The sequence below is a fragment of the Poecilia mexicana genome, unplaced genomic scaffold (genome assembly GCF_051168715.1).
Source record: "Poecilia mexicana isolate PSO_F unplaced genomic scaffold, ASM5116871v1 scaffold_16, whole genome shotgun sequence".
Taxonomy (NCBI): Eukaryota; Metazoa; Chordata; class Actinopteri; order Cyprinodontiformes; family Poeciliidae; genus Poecilia; species Poecilia mexicana.
In genome coordinates, this window is record NW_028263385.1 from 29585561 (window position 1) to 29605740 (window position 20180).

General features: G+C 38.2%; 1 protein-coding gene across 3 annotated transcripts in view; it reads right to left on the minus strand.

The window, feature by feature from the left end:
• The window catches only part of ascc3 (activating signal cointegrator 1 complex subunit 3), a 337899-nt gene that overhangs the window by 271023 nt on the left and 46696 nt on the right, over positions 1–20180 (minus strand). For all 3 annotated transcript variants that reach the window (XM_088013868.1, XM_088013867.1, XM_088013869.1), the window contains 2 exons: positions 5674–5875; positions 3017–3152 (listed from right to left, as the gene is read on the minus strand). In XM_088013868.1, the coding sequence (XP_087869994.1) occupies positions 3017–3152; positions 5674–5875 (338 nt within the window). The remainder of the gene's footprint in view (positions 1–3016; positions 3153–5673; positions 5876–20180) is intronic.

Below are 20180 nucleotides of genomic sequence, written 5' to 3' on the forward strand. Positions count from 1 at the left end.
TGCAATTTCAAATCCAGTAATCGGATTAAAGTTACTTACCCAAATCATTTTGCATTACTGCGCGTTACTATTTTCTTTTTAAATGTAATTTTATTTCCTCTACGCATCTTGGGGAGTGACCACCGTTTCTATATGACAGCAGCAGCAAATCGCCGTGACAGAAATCTAAACTGGAGGGAGGAGAGATGCACATTTTGTTGCTGGAAAAACAGGAACTATTTTGAGTTTCTGTCGAACAGTCCGATTATTAAAAGCAGTTTTGGGCTTATTTTTTCTAAAGTTGCTTGCAAATTTTATGAGTTATGGGCTGCACTTTTTTGAACATGAAGTTGCTCTTTTGATTGCTTTTTCAAAGCAAACAAAAAAGAATGGTTTCCATTATTATATACACTATTAGGTACACCTGTCCAACTGCTCATTAACACAAATGTCAATCAGTTAATCACGTGGCAGCAACTCAATGCATTCAGCAGATGGCCAAGACAATCTGCTGCAGTTCAAACCAAGCATCAAAATGGGAAGAAAGGTAATTTAAGTCGGTCCCCAATCCCCGGGCTGTGGACCGGTACCAGTCCGTAGAAGAATTGGTACCGGGCCGCACAAGAAATAATTAAATATTTCCGTTTTATGTATTATCCGAGTCTGGAGGATCTTCTATTTTGAAAATCCTTTAACCGGATTCTCTTGGTTATGCCAACATTGAGTCCACAAGGAGTAAAATGAGTAAGAAACAGATCAGATGTCTTTGGAAAGTTTCTTTACCAAGAGGGAAAGGCCCAGCGAAGAGACAGCAGAAGGGATTTATCCCGGTAGGTGACTCCCACATTCCAAGCCTGCTCTGCATGATATGTAACGACCTGCTGGATAATGAGGCAATAAAGCCTTCAAACTGCTTCACCACGTAGAGACGAAGCAGGCTGTGGATATAAGCAACACTTCGGGTGTCATTGTCTCCCATCACTCCCAGATGGGACCATCTCGTTGCAGAGAAACAAGCTCAGGGCTCCTATTAATTTGTCGTTATCATTTGTTAAAATTTTCATCAAAGTAAAATGTTCGTTTTTGTGGCGCATCTGCATCTTACTTTGAAAGAATGTTTAAATGTTACCATTGCGACCAGAATCAGAGAGTGTGAGGGAAGTGGTCGAGATGAGACAAAAGGAGTAGAGCTCGAGTCTTAAGTCTGGTTCACAAGACACGATTTAAGAATTGCCGGCTGATTTTCCAAACCTCTGTCACCACACACGAGCTGATAAAAGTACAACAGGTTCGATTGATTTGTGTGTGGTGTATTGCTGCTGCCTTGTGTCCAGCCACATGGCAGGAGCCACACACCACACACTCGTGATGTTCGAGTGTGAACTGATTTCACTCACGAACATCCCGATTCCAGAAGAAAATCCCATAAAACCTCAACACACCATATGTGAATTTAAAGTAAACAAACACGGATGATGATGTAGAAGCAATACTGATAGTTTGTGGACTCATTTTAAGCGAGCTAGTGTCAGAGTTAAGCCCTGACTGAATTAACAGCCTTATCGTTATAACTACATTATGTCAGGTTAATGATAGCTGAAAAGTTACCCGGTTTATCAACTGCGGTACCAGTTTCGCTCCAGTTCCTCTCTGTATCATTTCTGTTGATATTCTTTGTACGAAATGCTAAATAAACATTCATGCTGTTTCCACATATCATTTCCGATGTCCACCGGACTCTTGGTTGCGTGATGTCAGCTGTTTGGGATTCCCCTCCATGCTTACGTCAATGCGCTTTCAGATTGACTACCTGTCACATTCAACAGGCTGCATTCTCATTCCCAGTCAGGGAAAACCCCACATGCTGCAATAGTCAAGCCAAGACAAACCAATATGTTGAATATGTCCGATGTTAGATCGGAGCGGTCTGGACGTTCTACATAACACACCACACAGGCAGGATGATCAATTACGATTATTCCAAGCGACAATCTTAGAACTCAGAACGTTTGAAGATTGTCGTAAGGGGAAAAAGCGAGGCAAAAAATTTAAAATTGTGCCATATGAACTAGTGGGCACATCAACATGCAGAAGCCTTGTCTGATGGTTTAAAAAAAATCCTCCCAGTAAATTGGACGTTATGCTGATAACACTTAGCTTTCATCAACAACTCAGGCGGATGTGTGAGCACTGTACAACGCAAATAATAACCCGGCTGGCTAAATAAAATAAAATAAAATTTAAATGCTTCAAGGCAGATAAATTTTCCTTGAAGAATTTTAGTAATTGAGGTACTCAAATCGTTTCAGCCCTATACCCGAATACTGTTGCTGACCATGTCTTTATGACCACAGTGTACTTATCTCCTGATGGCTACTTTAAGCAGGATAACATGCCATGTCATAAAGCGTGAATCATCTCAGACTGGTTTCTTGAACACGACAATGAGTCACTGAACTCAAATGGCCTCCACAGACACCAGATCTCAATCCAGTAGAGAACCTTTGGGATGTGGTGGAACAGGAGAGTTGCATCATGGATGTGCAGCCAACTTCCTGATGCTATCATGTCGATATGGACCAGACTCTCTGAGAAATATTTCCAGTACCTTGTTGGATCCATGCCATGAAGGATTAAGGCAGTTTTGAAGGCAAAAGGGGGTAATTTCCTAGTCTTACTGATCTAACATTTTTTAAACAAAAACAGAGTGGGCACTCTGTGGAATGCCCTAACGCTCTAGTAGTGCAAGTAACTACGCATTGTGAAATGCGTAGTTACTTGCGTAGTGAATTTTGGGTTGTTTTAAACTGCTATAGTCACATAAAAATTCTCTAAATGTCTGACTAGCTTATTAGTATTCGCCTTTTTTAGGATATATTAATTTTTCAAAAAGTTAATAGTTATATGAATTACTTGAGATAAAGGAACTAATATTAATAACTTCACAGAAACTATTTTCAAAAAATTCAAACTAACCCTCAAAGGTTAACGGAAACAAAGCAATAGTTCAAATTTTTTTGAAAACCAAAAAACTCACCCTGGCTCCTCCAACAAATGCAGGTGCTTTTGTTGCTTCAGCGTAGCTGTCGTATACATTTGGATAACGGATTCTTTCATAAACTCTTTCCCTGGTTAGGAGAGGTTCATAACGTGCGTTCAGCAGGGCATGCTCTCTGTAAGAGAAAGATGGAGTAAAATGTTATAATTTTACACTAAACATTGGAACAGGACAACAAAAAGAACTACTAAAAACTTAAGACTGATGATATTTGGCATAAGACATTTTTTATTTGTCATTATGTTTCTAGAACATAATGAAATTGGAGTACTACCCGTGGTGATAAATGAGTAAATAAAGTTTCATTCAGTCGATAGAGTACAGCATAAGGGTGTGGGTGTGTCTGCAGGTGGCAGAGAGAATTTAAGGTGGACAGATAGATTTCACAGTTTTTGGGAAAAAGCTGGGTAACTTGCATTGAAGGTTGCATTGAAAGTCCATTAAAAGTCCCAACATTGCATTAAATTGTCATTATTTACATAATCATGCAAAATTGGCACTTTTAATGGACTTTTAATGCAACTTTGCATTAAAAGTGTCATTATTTACCGAATGACACTTCATGACAACTGTCATAAACATTCATAAGGACTCGTTCATGTTCATGACAGGTGTTATGTCATGTTTATGACAGTGTCATGTCAGTCTTATGCACACCCCTTCAAATAAAGTGTTACCAAAAGGGCTATTTTAGCGGTGTGGTTGTGCACTTTATGTATCTGTACCGTTTCCCTGACATTAGCACTACAAACAGTTTGTGTCCTGAGTGGGTAGGATCAGCAGTAATACAACTGGCCTTCCTTTGCAGTCTGCCAGTATATATTAGATCCAGGTTCGGTAATTGACTCCCCACGATTAACTGGCCAGTTTTCACCACCTGGGCCAAGTCCTTTTTGTCCTCGATTGTGCAGTTGCCATACTGAGGCAGTCATACTGAGGCAGAGGATGCTCTCAATCACAGCTCTGCAGAAGTTCTTGAGCAACTGAGCAGGGAGACCAGCCTTTTCAATTTTCTGAGAAAGAAGACTCTTTGTTGGGCCTTCCTAGTCAGAAAAGAGGTGTTCAGCGACTAGGTTAGATCCGGGGTGATGTGGATGCCCAGGAATTTGATGTTGTCTAAGCACTCCACTACCTCCTTTTGTATTTTAATAGGAGGGTTCACTGTCCTCCGGGACAACGCATTCATCTGTGCACTGTCTACTATGACCTCCTTGGTCTTGGTGGTGTTGAGCATTTGGTTGTTCACTGAACACCACTGGGACAGGTTCTAGATCTCCTCTCTGTACAGGGTCTCATTGCTATTTATTATGATGCCCACTACGGTGGAATGTTCTGCAAACTTTAGAACCCTGTTAGAGAAATGGATGGCTACACAGTTGTGGGTGAACAGTGTAAAAAGAACCGGACTAAACACATAGCCCTGCAGTGTGCCTGTATTGAGGACCAGAGTGGATGATGTTTGGTCCCCTCTTCTCACCACCTGAGGCCGGTTAAAGAGAAAGTCCCTGATCCAAAGGCACATTGATGTTGAAAGTCCCAGATCGTGGAACTTCACTGTCAGCGTCTCTTTAATGATGGTGTAAAACTCTGAACTGAAGTCAACAAATGGCATCCTAACATAAGTGTCAGGATGCTACAGATGTGTACAGATGTGTTCGAACATAGCAGTATCATCTGTGTGACTTTCTTGTGATGGTCATATGTATTGAGGACCAATGTGCATCTTCCCTTCTCTGCTGGCAAAATTGTGATATTTTGGTTCTTGCTTAGGGAATTATATTGCCTTCTTTTTCTAGAGTCTGAGGGTAGAAAGAGATGACTTAGATCTGGAAACAACTGAAGTATTTTCCTCCTAAGCTGCCCTGGTTCCAGTGCCAGATTCACTAACAATTTATTATTTCTGTTCCATTTGTATGAAACATATACAAAATGTGTCTGGTATAGAATTTTGTTTTACAGTACTTGTGCAGAAATAGCATGGACCACAGAACCAGAGACTTTGCAGCAATGAGTACCTATTCCACTTTAATCACTCCTCATCCTAGTGGAAATGTTTACACCCATTCTGAGTAAAAATTAGCTTTGGGGGTCTGAAAGTTCTCAATTAAGTTTTTTGCAAAATACTGATGGCTCACAAGTATTATACATAACCTCTTTAAAATATTTAATTCAGCAGATACAAAAAAATGCTAAAATGGCTTTATGTTTCTGAATATAACCCTTCCCCCTCATCCATTATTCAAAAATAGATACTCCTGTCAATATTTGATGATTAATATAAAGACACATGTGAGAGGCATCTGAGGCTTACCTCTCCACTAATCTTCCTTCACACTGCACAGAATTTAACCAGGCTAAGTAATTAAAGAGATCACTGCTCCTTTTCGTCATCCACTGAAATTAAACTTTCAAGATGATCTTCCACAGGAAAGGACATGTGATAAGCTGCAGAGTCACTGTAATGTTGCTTTTTGACTGTTTTATTTTCTTAGCTGGATTTTTGTGAAGCTGAAGTTGTGCCATGAAAAATACATAATGTCTTATTTTTTGCCGACTCCTTGGAGCGAAAGCAGAAATGGACAGATTTAAGACAAAGACAACACAAAAGGGAGAGAGAAAGTTTGGAAGTGATATACCGCTGAGCTCTCATCTCTTTTGGGTCAAAGGCCAAGACAGCCTCTGAGAAGTCACCATCATCATTTCCTTTGGCTCTCTTTTTCTCTTTCTTTTCTTCTCGCCGGTAGATTTTCATCATTTGTTTCTCCTTCTCTGACTGAATGATCACCTGGCAACCGTAGGCAGGCTTCGTCATTTCACCACTGACCTTTCGGCTGACATCTGGGAAACAGAAAGACATTTGTGGAATGTATAGTAAGTTATAAAAAGCTTTACCTACACTTGACTTAATGCTGTATGACTTTAAATAAAGGTTCAAAAGAGACTACAACACTAGCCAAAAAAACACAGCAAAGCCTGAAACACGTTTTTCAGTATTGTATTATATACTTTGATATATCAACAAAATGGCACTCTGTTTAACATGACCTTCATGCAATAGGAATAACCTCAGCATCATTAAGTGTCAACAGCCAAAAGAAAATTCCGACTGATCACACAGGAGCTAAACCAAGATAATAAGACTGACTATTCTTCATTATCATTTCTCATTTCTAGCTCCAGTGAACATGGAGGTGGCAATGCATGGGTTAATGTTCCCCACTACAGTCTCCCCTGTTTTAGACACAACAGCTCAATAAAGGGTAGAATTGCTCTTGAAAACAGATGAGATCTGATGATTGCACCAGGGCCTGGGCTGATTGACTGAATGATTTCTTCTTTATCTCGTCTAGTGGCTCTACCTACAGCACAGCTCTCCACTCATTCTAACAGCTCTCCTCTTCCTGTCACTCTTAGCCTCCCTCCTATTACCTCTTCCACACCCCAACCCCTTTAACTCTGCCACCCTCTATGCACCAATTCCTCTGTCTAAGCCATTCTCCATCCTAAGCGATTGCTCTCTCGGAGTACTAATGTGTCTTATTTTGTCTCTCTCACACAGATTGCCTCCAAATGTGCAGGATTCTCATTTCCACAAGTGATCATGGTGGTATAATTGCAGTCAAGAGCACCACCAGGATAGTTCATGTTTGGTTACAAGCTGATTTGAAGGTGTTTTTAGCACATTTGAAGTTGTAGTCTTTCAGATAATTATGGGGTATTTTTACGATCAAATATCATATCATGAATATACAAATGTTCTACAAACTATGAAGGTTAGAACGCTCTTAACCAGACTTCACATTCCTATAGATGGAATGCTAAGCAACTTGACAACTTCTCACCAAGCATCTTGATTTTTAAAATATGACACCACCACCATGTTACGTCATCAGTGCAAATGACAGCTCCGATGATCTGGCCAAAACTGGCTTCCAGCTTCCAACTAAATACTCTGCTGCTTGTGGCCTTCATTTCCAGACACATGAATCTCTTGGTTGTTTCATGTACGTGGCTGAAAACTAAAGGGGACAGAGCCTTTCAGTCAGTGGCTCTAAGACTGCGGCTTTGTTTTGTTGACTATATGAACGTTTTTGAAAAGTCAACTGAAAACGGTTTTACTTTCACAGGATTTTATGTTATGATTTTATTGTGTTTATTGTAATGTTTTGTAGTACAGTGACTTGCGATTTTATGTCTTCGAAAAGCGCATTATAAATAACCTTCACTTATTAAGTCATAAACCGTCAAATACCGACCATTAGGGTTAATTTTCCCTGAAAGGAAAGTCTTGCCTTTAGACTCAACAGAATCTAAGTGAAAACTTCCAAATCACTACAAATTAATATATAGCCTCCTGTCAACTGCTGCAAAGTAAATAAAACTGACACTAATCATCAACATTGCTTTCATAACAGTATCAATCTTATAAAACTTCTACTCCTATACAGGAAGGAAAATATCTGCTGTGTCCCCCTGAATGCCTACAGCCCCACTGCAAACTCACACCTCCTGGACGAGAATGTAGTAACAACCGCTTATGATTGGAAAGAAAGAACAAAAAACAGCCGTGGTGCGCACTGGTCGTCTATCATGTTGTGTATTTCTCACAGTGTTAGCATGCAGCTGTTGATTAACACAAGGAAAATATTGTTAAATGTGAAGATGGCACCATGGTACCATGACTAATTCAAGGGAATAATGAATTATTACACAGGAATGGAGTGAAGCTTTGTACAGACACAAAAAACCTGATGCCCAATGCAAACCCCATAGGACATGATGTGTATAGATCTCTGAACACCTCATCTGATTAAAAAAAAACACATTAAGATTGTGAAACATATCTTAATGTTTGACTCGGTGATGTTTCACCCTATTTAACGCTTTAACAAATCAATCATTCTGACAGAAATTACCACAAAAAATGAGAGAGATTCTCATAACAATATACTTAACTATATATATTTTTTCTAATACACAGTAAAGCTTCTTTGCAGAAAAGCAAATAAAACAAAAACAAATTGCTTCATTAAAAAAAAAGAAATTACAAGAAAAACATCTAATGTCAAAGTGAAAACTCATTTATACTAAATAATGACAAATAAAACTATGTAACATAAAATTAGTGACTGAATAAATATTCACCACATTCAAGTTAGTATAAAATAAATTTACGTTTTTGGCTGCAATCACAGCATGGAGTATGTGTGGCCAGGTCTCAGACAGCACATCTGGGATCTCAAATATAAAAGAGTGTACAGCTGTCATGATGAAGTTTTGTAGTAGATTTGTACTACAAAACTTTGTAGTAGATTGTGTCACTGCACACAAGGTGTGCAGTGACACAATCAGGATTTGTGGTAAACTAGATGCAGCCTCGTGTGATATTTATCAGCCCCTAAATGCATATTTATATGCATGTTTATATGCATTTAGGGGCATAATATGCAAATTAGTTTTAATACCGAGTAAGCTCCCACTACCTGTTTGAATAATCATGGCAACAGCCTCTGCTTGAGTTTGTTTCCAACTACAGCTAATAACAGCATTTATTGAAAAGTTGCCTTTTACGGCGCACAAGGTCACCTTTACTAAAGAATAAAAGTAATGAAATTAAAAGCAAAATACTAGAAATAAAAAAAACAAAGAAAATAATTTAGAAATCAAAGATTAAATGCTTATTTCAACTGATGAGTTTTCAGCTAGAGAGTCCTTTATATTGAACCAGGAAATCAATTATACCACAGTATGAAGAAATAATATTGAAGCAGGTCCAGATTTAAAATGCCCACAAGTAACTATTTGTAGGCATTTTATTGATATAAAGTTGTTTATATTGTTGTTTAGGTGTTTTTTTTTATATATTAAATGGGTTATATTTTTGTTACTATGCTTTTGTAACAAGTGAATTTCCCCAATGTGGAATTATTAAAAGACTATTTTTTTCTATGTGTTAGGGACTTTTCCGATTGACATATAAGTTGCACATTTACAGAATGGAAATGCTTTTTGTTCATAAAGGCACACTGGTTTCCAGATGGTACCCTGATGGCTATATTAGTGCAGGGTGTACAGAAAATGGATGGACAGATGGAGCTGCAGAGTGGGGGAACCATGTGTATTTGAGCAATATACGACTGGTTAAATAATGACCGATATTCCCAAACCGCCAGAAATTTCCCACTAAAATTCTGAGTTTGCAAGGAATTCCAGCTTTGTGAGAACTACAGCTGGTAATGCATGGTTCCTTTGATTAAATTTGTAATGTGAAGGCAACTTTTGCAAAGAGCTCCAGAATGATGGTCTGCAGAACAAAGGACTTGGTTTACCAGAACAAAGGACTGGTAAACCAGTCCTTTGTTCTGCACGATGTGCTTCATAAAGAGGGTCTCGGCTCTCGGTTATTGAGAACCAAATGCTTCCTGGAGGTGTTCATCCTTTAAATTTTACATAGTCACTGAAGTTTGGCTGTGAAATTTGCACCAGTTTGACACTACAAAGCTTACCTAAAGTTGCTTGTGCTATAATCAAGCAACCTCCACTGCTAAGAGAGAAGTGCTAATATGAACGAGGCGACTGTTAATGTGAATTTAATATTCGGAAGCGTGTCCAACACAGACTGAAGAGTCCTGTCCAATTCCTCTGCCGCCATTGCTAAAACTACAGTTAGATTACAATTCTAAATGCAGGAAGACAATGGCCAGGCTAGGATAATATGAAGCAACTACACAGCAAATCCAGCAGGCCCAAATTAACTCTGTCAGATTTGATTTCAACACTTTTAAAGTGCCTATATAGGTCCACAACAGAAAGTGCTAATTTAACTGTTTTTGAAGAGTTGGGACTTTAACTCTAATCAAGTGTCAAATATCAAATCTGTTGGAGTTAGTCATTTAACACTGAGCAACACTAACTCGGTGTTAGATCTTAAATATCAACTCTCCCAGAGTATTTTTTAAATTCCCAAGAGTTATTTGTAAGTAATATTAAATAGGTATTTTATTTTTTAAAACTTTAAAGAATTCTTTGGAAAATAAACATTTAATAAAGAGGCAACGATTTTCTGAAATGCATTTATTTCAAAACATGCATCATAATTAGAAATACAACTCGCTTTCATTCACATATTGCTTATCAAAAAGTCTAACATATTTCAGCTGGTCAATGCAAAAAACAGTATGCTTAGTACATTTTTCTTCAATACAATATGCATGAAATTGTCCAAAGTACAAGGTGGAGAAAGTAAAGCCTACATCATATCATACATAAAAGTTTGTGTGATATGATATAGTAAATTTTCTTTTAACACAGGTAGACTGCTGGATATTACATGACAGGCCAACCTGGTATTCAATGCCTTGTTTTCTTACCTAGTTTATATTTTTGTTGAATATCTAATAAGAGACAGGGTCTCTGCACTCCTCCAAAGAGCTGTCCATTCACAGATTGTCTTCGGGTTGTTGGGCTGTCCGTGTCTTTGGCTGGGGACACCAATGTGTCCCCAGCCAAAGACTGTACTGCATTGGACAGTCTTGAGTCTCCAAGTAAGACAGCCAATGTTGGTCTCTCATAACAAACAAAAAACATAATGAAAAATGGAACAAAGGAATACATTCTTACTACAACTCAACTCTAACAACAAGTCTCAACTACAGAGATGTTGAGTTTCAGAGATAAACACTTGCATAACCATTTTTGGAGCAAAAATCTTGGAAGAAGCGACGGAGGGCTGAAGGGGTGAGAGGGATTTATGCTGACAACTGGTGATTCATCCTCACGCAAACTCATCTTAATATCTACAAAAAAGGGAATAAAATTATTAAAAAATGCTGCAAAACGCATATAAAAAGGCACAACAACTGGAATAAATTATACCGGGTATTAGTGCAGAATATGCTTTCGTCATGAAAAAAGCCTTTTACAGTTTATTAAAGAAAAAAAATCAGGATCAGAAAGGTTGATAAATCTGACCAATATTCATGTAAAAGTTCAACATCATGAAAAAACATACTCCAGATTAATACAGATTTGTTCAAGTTACTCAAGAATTTGACTGAATGTTCACCTGCTGGATTTTGTTTCTCCAACACTTAAACTCCGCAAACATTCGGCATGCTAAACTAAATATGCTAACACCGAGCAATGTGGCGAACGTGACGTGATGTCTATCCTACAGGTTGGTTTCTACTCCAAATAATAGCAATGTCAACCATCTCAGAAAAAAATTACTTACCAAGTGTGGTGAACAACTCAGACAAGCAGAAAGCAAATTGTTCTAAAATAACTTGGCTTCTGTCGCTCCATTGGGAACCTGTGATCCAGAGTCAGTGAATTAACTCCTTCAGTGTTATAGCCGCTGTAAGAGTTCAGAATTAAGAAGTCAAGAGTTATTGACTCCATTTTAACACCTTCAGATTTGATACAGGAATACTTTGTTTTAACACTGGATTTTAACTACCAATATTATACACCCCAGTTACATAAACAGAATGTGGCTATTAGAATAAAATTAACTCTGCTTTTGCACAAAGTCTACTAACACCAAAACATTTAGCACTTTTGAATTTGCTTTGTAATAAACCACTCATCAAGTTCAGAAACCAAAATCCTTCCACAGGCGATGTCCTCCAGCAGTGCCAAAGCCACCATTGTTCCACCATTATGCACACCTTTCTGTTGCTAATTATGGACATGTGTGATTGTCTATGCACCTTGTCCTCCTTAATAATCATCAATCGTGACCTGTTTACAGTTAATCTACTAATCTGAACCCGTTTACTTCATCAGTGAGAATCAAAGTACCCCACACATAAAATGCATTTCAAGCACTTTGGCACACAGACCAATCCGCAATTACATCAATATGCAAGAAAGAAATTATATTTATATTTGAGTGAGGTTTTCCTATCATTTTATTTATATACTTGTGTGTTTGTGTCTGTCCCTGTAATGGTCCCTACATAGTAAGGACCATTTTTCCAACAAATACTATGTTGTGAGGATTGGCTGTTACTTACGAGGCCCAAAGCCTGGATCCCAAAAGATGTGCTACTGTTGGATTAGGTTTAGGCCTAAAGTGTGAATTGAGTTTAGGTTAGGTTAGATTAGGCATAACCTAATCAAAGTTAGGTTTTGAGTAAAGGTCAAGGTTAGGCTATAGAAATAAATGAAAAATGAATGGAAGTCAACGTAAAGTCTCTGTGAAGATAGAAAAAGACACTGTGATTGTGTGTAACCTGTATAAGATTAAATGTAGTTCAGTTTCATCTTCTAAGTTTAAACAATAAAACATTGAAATTACAAAAACAATGGGTCTGCTTCTCCTTGGGTTAAATAATTGAATGGAGTCAGATTTCATTGGATTTAAGTGAGTTTAAAGACTCCAACATATTTCATCCGAAGTGCCGAAATCAGTTCTCATTGATGTAGATACGTGCTGAAAATTATATAATTCTTTTCGCAAAGAGGAATCCACCTGCCAAGCTCCACACCAGGGCCAAGTCAAACTATGAGTGCAATGATGTCCAAAGAGTTCATTTATTAATTTGGTTTCACCTGACCAGCCTATTTTCTCCCACTTATTTGTTTTGTGGGAGAAACTATACCTGATATTTTCTTCCTGAAACTCCTTGGGAGTAGTCTTTCTACTTTTGACCTGTCTATCAGAAATCCTATGAAGGGCTGCTGGTTAAGGCTGGTTAATCAGGAAAACATGTTCTTTCCCCATTTCCAGCTTATGGACCAACAGTGTTGGCCACTCTCAGTCTGTTTCGCAATAATAAGATTTTTTCTGTTGTCGTTAGGTCTCATTTCCTTTAAGTGTTATACCACTCTGCAACAATTTGGTAATTACAGTCATATGAAAAGGTTTGGGCATCCCTAAGATTCTTTATTACTTTCATTTCCAAATCTTTGGCTGTCTGGATCAGCAATTTCAGTTTGATATATCAAATAACTGATGGACATGGTAATATTTCAGCGGTGAAATTTTTTTTTTTGATTAAAAAAATAAAGTGCAATATGAATGAAGACAAAATTTGACGTGCCTAGATTTGGACAACCTTGTCATTTCTGTTGATTTGAATAGCTTTAAACTTTTTAACACCGATTCACTGGAACATAAAATTGGCTTGGTATGCTCATTAAGACTTGAATGTCATAAGAAAATATATTTGAGGTGTCCAATTGCAAACTGTTCTCTGACAACTTGACAACATGGGGGGCTAAAAAACTCTCAAATTACCTGAAAAGAAAAATTGTTCAACTACACAATTTCGGGGAATTATATAAAAAGTTATCTCGACAATTTCAGCTGTCAGTTTCCACTGTGAAGAACAGTGTAAGGATATTGAAGATCACAGATGCGTTATTGTTAAGCCCAGAAGTGGCAAGCCAAGCAAATATCAGAAAGACAGCGAAGAAGGATGATGAGAACAGTCAAAGACATCACACAGACCGGCTCCAAGGACCTGTAACATAATCTTGCTGCAGATGAGGTCAATTTCCATAGTTCAACAATTCAGTTCATTTTGCATGAGGAGAAGTTAAATGGGAGAGTGATGATGCAGAAGCATTTTCTGCACACACGCCACTAACAAGCACGTGTGTGAGTTATCTAAAACCAACAGAGGATATTTTTTGTAGTAAAAAATATCACGTTAATGGGAAATGTAAAACATTATTACTGAAAGACATTGTTGACAATGCTTAAACATATAAGCATTGTCAAGTAATCAGCCAGTGGGTCTTAAAACATGATGTAATGCTGGTCACATTTAGAGTTGACGCAAAGTAAAAATAAACTAAGCAACTAAGCGCACTGAATTGGGGCCCATAAATGTTAACATTTTAACAAAGACCCCAGATCTAGAATTTTAATGTTTGTTTATTGAGATTGACAGTGCTGTTAAATTTGATTTAAAGGTTTCAGTATAGATAAATTAAAAGATTTTAAATTGCTTAACATTTAAGCAGCAGTTCTCAGAGATTATTTTTTAAAAACAGGAGACTAGCCCCATAGAGAAACATCTGAAACAAAGGGAAATTACGTTCCAACTGCATTTGATGTTCGCAAATTAGAGAAGCCTGCACGTTAATTGCCGGGTGGGCAGAAAGAAGGAAAAGAAAGTAGGAAGAAAAAAAAGATACAAAGAAGGAAAGAAGGGGAAGAAAGGAAGTATTTTTTACTTCTAAAGAGACTGCTGGAATTAGCTGTAAAGACAAACAGCTACTTCCAGTTGTAGAGGTAATGGGAGTGACAAGACTTCTGAGTAAAATGTCAGTTTTAAATTCACAAAGCCAGTAACCAACAAGTCAATATTCACAAGAGTTAGCATCTCTTCAGAGTAACTAACTCTAAAACAGGCTACTGAAAAACAAACCCCAACAACTAATAACTTGAAGTGATCAAAAATGCTTCAGAAACTAAACTACAATCAGATTGAGATAACAATCACTGATTGGATCATTTGAAAATGAAATGATACCTTGATGTGATGTTCCTAAAATGTTCATTCTGACAGAATGTGTCTCCACTCCCAGTAAAATGTGGAAAGGAGCCACTGAGAGAATCTGTTGTCTTATAAACATATGAATGCCAAGCTGTGAACTGCAATTTAAAAGCTAATCAGCAAGACACAGGCATTCCTTCTAAATCCCACTCTTACTCATGGCATGCAAATAGTAGAAAATTTAATCAGCCTTTTTTAACCCCTCGTGACTTTACCCTCAGTCGTCAAGGCAACACTAATCTCAAAGCTGTCTGCCACGTGAAATTTCTGAGGCTGATCTGGGTTCTTCAAAATTTCAACACCAGCTGAGTTTTAAAGTACCATATAAGCATAAATACAAATGCAACTGGTTCTCTTTGGTTTGAAACATAACAAAATAGCTAGTTATTCTGCTAGTTAAGTTGTCGACTAACAATTACAGAAACCATTTTACACATATTTAATACAGAAGAAAACATTTACAAGGTAAAGAGACGGTAAGGTGGAATGTGAAGCACTGTGGAGTCCTCTGGACTTCAAAAAGTGCAAAACATGTACAGACTGTTCAAGTACGATTTTACCAAACAGCAGACACCAGCCAGAAGTAGTAACTGTCTTTAATGAGTCCTTGCTATTGAGATACAAATATTGAGGAGGCGGGGGTGCTTAATCACTTTGCTTCAACACTAATAAAAGCTAAGGAAAGAATGACAATAAATGCATGGTAAGGTAATTTTATTTATATAGCACATTTTCAGCAACAAGGCAATTCAAAGTGCTTTACATGAGTTAAAAGGAAATACAAACAAAATAAACCAAAGGAAAGAAGAAAGAGGAAAGAAAACTAATCTAATGTTGTTCCAAAGCAGTAGTTCCCAAACTTTTTCTTCTGCGCCCCCCCAGTGGTTTCCAAACATTTTCTGCACCCCCTATGGATTACAAATGGCTGTCTGATTGAACAATGCGCGCACACGTGTGTGTGTGTGGGGGGGGGGGGGATTCTTAGAGATTTCCTGTCTCTAAGAATGGGGGGAGGGGGAATCGACTTTTTTGGGGACAAAATGAATGTACGTAGCTGAACATAGACAACAACATCGGTAGCAGCCTACAGGCTACTTGTTAAGCTAAAGGTTCTGTATTGATATTAGCTAGTCATCTTTTAGCTAACATTACCTGCATCCAACAGCTTTACTCAACTCAGTCGGCTAGGTTGGGAGGAAAACTGTGAAAAGTTCTTTGCGTTTTGCTGGTTTGCTGGGTTAGGGTTCTAACAAACCTGCGTAGCTCTGTACAGCATTCATGTTTTTTTTTTGTTTGTTTTTTTTTTTATTTATCCAGACGGCTTCCCCCCTCCCCCCCGCAATGGCATACTTGTGAATACCGCATGCAGTATTGGGGATAGTTTGTCCTGGAATTTTGTTTAAAGAATTCAACAGGGAATCCATCTGGACCGGGAGCTTTGCTGCTTTGCATGCTTTTCATGGCAGCAACAATCTCTTCTATGGTTAGAGGCAGGTCAAGTTCCCTAGCAACATTTGGGTTTATCACAGGGAACTTGAGACTGTCAAGAAACTGATTCATTTCAGTGGGATCAGCTGGAAATTCAGATTTAAATAACAAGGAGTAAAATGACTGAAACATTGAATTAATAGTAGTGGGTTCCTGATGCAAAGTGCCGGACAAGTCCATTATCTGTGGGATCATATGCGAAGCTGCCCGACAATGAAGCTGATGAGCTAGAAGTCGGCTAGCCTTATCACCATGTTCATAATAAGTGGAGCGTGATCGTAAGAGAAGTTGTTCTGCATCATTGGTGGTGATAAGATCAAATTCAGTCATCAACCCGTTGTTTAAGTAAACTTTATGACGGGGAAACAGCAATTTGTTGATCCAGATTAGTAACATTAGCGCTAGGTTCTAGCAGTTTTGCTTTACACGTCGTATTCAAATGGGTGGAATATGAGATAATTTGTCCTCGTAAAAATGCTTTTAGTGATTCCCAAAGTAAAGAATATGAAATTGGATTTCTCTCATTCTGATTTATTACAATAAAATCATCAATTTGAGCTGCGATAAATGTGTTGAACCTTTCATCTGAAAGAAGTAAAGGGTTGAATCTCCAAGGTGTGACATACTGATGTTGAAAAGCAAACTTAATACCTAATGAAAGAGCGGCATGATCAGAAATGACAATGGGGTGATAATTAACAGCTAGAACATCTGGAATTAGCTTAGTGTCAACAAAAAAGTAATAAATACCGATGCAAGTGGGAAAAGAAAGAAAATTTCTTGGTTTGGGGATTGTAAAATCTCCAAGGATCAATGCAACCATTTTTTGACATGAAATCTGAGAGTGATCTAGACATTAATGAAGGGACCAATCTGCACAGGTCAGACCAATCTAAATTGGGATCGATGACACAATTCATATCACCGCCTACTATAAGGAGATTATTATCTAAAGAGGGAAGACATTCAAATAGCTTACTCATAAAGTTTGGAGATTCAAAATTGGGGGCATATATATTCACTAACAGAATTGGGACATGAAATAAAGTACCAGTGACAATTAAGTATCTGCCATTTTTATCCAATATAATTTTAGAAGCTGAAAACTGAATTGATTTACCAACTAAAATAGCACCCCCCCTGGCTTTAGAGTTGAAATCTGAATGAAATACATCAGAAACCCAAGGACATTTTAGCCTGACCTGATCTTTGGTGCGCATGTGGATTTCCTGTAAAAACACTAGGTCGTCCTCGGCGTGTGGTCAGGGACAACAGAAAAGCGTGTGTCTCCAATCATGATCCGCTGCTGGGTCCTAGCTCAAACTGTGTCCACACAGTCCGAATGATAATGCAGGCGAACAACTCTCCAGGTCGCTCTCCAGTTTTTGGCTTCAGTTGGAGAGTAGGATCGACACAGTCCACTAAGGGCTCCTTCTCCAACTGAAAAGCTTCCTTAAGCAAAGTGAAAATGGCTGTAGATGAGGTGGAAAAATGCTCTGAAATGCCTATCAGCCACAAATTGTTGCGGCAAGATCTGGCCTCCAGGTCATCACATTTATTGTCTAATCTTTTAAATCCGCAGACAGCTGTTCCACCTTAGCCTGTAGGGTAGTGATATTGTCTGTGAATGTAGAGCATGATGTCTCCAACTCGCCTACGGTGTCCTTCAAAGCGCGCACATCCAACTGAACGGATGTAATGTTGCTAGTTAATTCCGACTTAACTGCCAGGAGCTCGGCCTTTACACTCGGCAAGTTTTCAATAAGAGCTGCTTGGAGTTCGGTTTTGAAAATGAGTGTCATTTCAACCCAGAGTGCAGACAGCAACCCGATCTTAAAGGCCGAGGAAAGAGAACCGTCAGCGAGTTCCTCCAGGCGAGAAGGAGAATCACCACGAGGCGGAGATGTAGCATGAGAAACAGGCCTGTCGCTATGCTGACAATTTGGGTTTTGGAGGCATTTTGGTCGAGAAAAAAGCCAAAATTTGAGACGGGTGTTTAAAAGAACTTACTACAAAATTTAAATCTCTAGAAATACAGCACATGGAAAATAATAATGACCACACCCTACTACAAATAGGAGAAACAAGACAAGCCCTAAACTGTTTATATGAAGACCACATAGAGAAAAAAGCAAAATTTATTAAACAGAATTATTATGAAAATGGACTAAAATCAAAGAAATTTCTTGCCTGGAGAATACGTAAAGAAACAAATTAATAAATTTATACAGAAAATTAAAAATCCAACCGATAAAAAGACATACCGTTCTCTAAGAGACAATAAAAAAATCCTTTGAATTATACTACACTCATTTGTGCACCCAGCGTCACGCAGTAGATCCATCCTCAGTGAGGGCATTTCTTGCCTCACTGGATTTACCATCAATAGGAACAGATCAAAAGGATAGGCTTACACAACAAATAACTGAGGAGGAGATTAATAAAGAAATTTCAAAAATGAAAGGGAATAAGATGGCAGCTGAGGACAGCTACCCGGCAGAGTGGTATAGACACTTCCGAAAATTTTTCACTCCACTGCTTAAGGATTGCTTTAATCATGTACTTTCTAGAGGGGAAACACCACTATCTTGGAGAAGATCAGTGATCTCGGTGGTTCCTAAGCCGGGTAAAAATAAAACAGAATGTGGTTCATACAAACCAATATCAGCTTTAAATACTGATTACAGGATATTTGCAACAATACTGGCTAAAAGGCTGGAAATAATAATCCCAGAAATTTCAGACACAGATCAGACCGGTTTTGTTCACAACAGGCAAACCCATGACAATGTAAGATGGGCTCTTCACCTCATAGATTGAATGAAAAACACAGAATCAATAGCTGTCAGTTTAGATGCAGAAAAGGTGTTTGACTCAGTGTGTTGGAACTATCTTTATTTAGCTTTGGAAAGATTTGGCTTTAAAAATCAAATTATAGGTTGCTTTCGGTCTCTGTATGAGTCACCCTCTGCTAGGATTAAGATTAATGGGATTTATCAAATACAATTAGGAAGGGGCTGTCGCCAAGGTTGCCCTCTCAGCCCCACATTGTTTGAGCTTCTTATTGAGCCTCTAGCACAGGCCATCAGAGAACACAAGACGATTATGGGTGTAACCATTAAAGGCACAGTGCACAAGATATGCCTCTATGCTGATGATGTGCTCGTAATGCTAACTAGCCCGGAAGTCAGCCTACCTAATCTTCTTTCTTTATTCAAGACATTCGGCACTTACTCAGGGTATAAATCAAATCTACACAAAACAAGTTCTCTCATTTAACTATCAACCGTCAGTAAGAATTCAGAAAATGTTCAGGTTCAAATGGCACAATACACCTATAAAATATCTGGGAGTTAAAATTCCTGCAGAGTTAGCCAACCTTTTTGAATGCAATTACATCCCACTGACAGTAGAGATTAGGGCAGATTTACAGCGTTGGTCATTATTACCTATGAATCCACATAATCGAATAGATAAAAGATGAACCTTTTAACAAGGGTTCTTTATCTTTTTCAGGCTCTGCCTACAAAAGGTACCCGACAAACAATTCCACGATTGGGATAGAATAATCCCAAATTTTATCTGGACTAAACAAAAACCGAGAGTAAAATTCCAGACACTATAACGTCATAAAAAAAGGGGTGGATGGGCTTTACCACACCAGAGGGCTATTCCAGAGCAGCGCAAATGAGAGTGTTAGTTGGTATGACCCAACATGTGAAGCTAAATGGAAAGAGAGACTTGTCTTACAGTGATATACCTCTACAATCCTGGCTCGGAGATCATTATCTTATTAAAAAACATGCAGATTCTGACCTATCCACGATTGGGATAACGATACTTTTATCCTTATGGATAAAAGTATCGTTAGACATATGGCATGCAATATTAAAGCAAGTAAAAATTGAAAGAAGTGCTCGGATTTTAAGATGGCCTGCTTATGATAGAGATTTTCTCCCTGCAAGAATGGATAAGAGATTTACACAGTGGTCACAAAAAGGTATAACAAGTTACTGGAAAATAACAAGCAATAGTGAATTAAAAAGTTTTAAACATAAATTACTGATTTAAACTGTTGAATGGGTTCAAAGCGCAATAAGTTTGTACGCTGCATAATTAGACCATGTACTGGTGTCACACCAGGA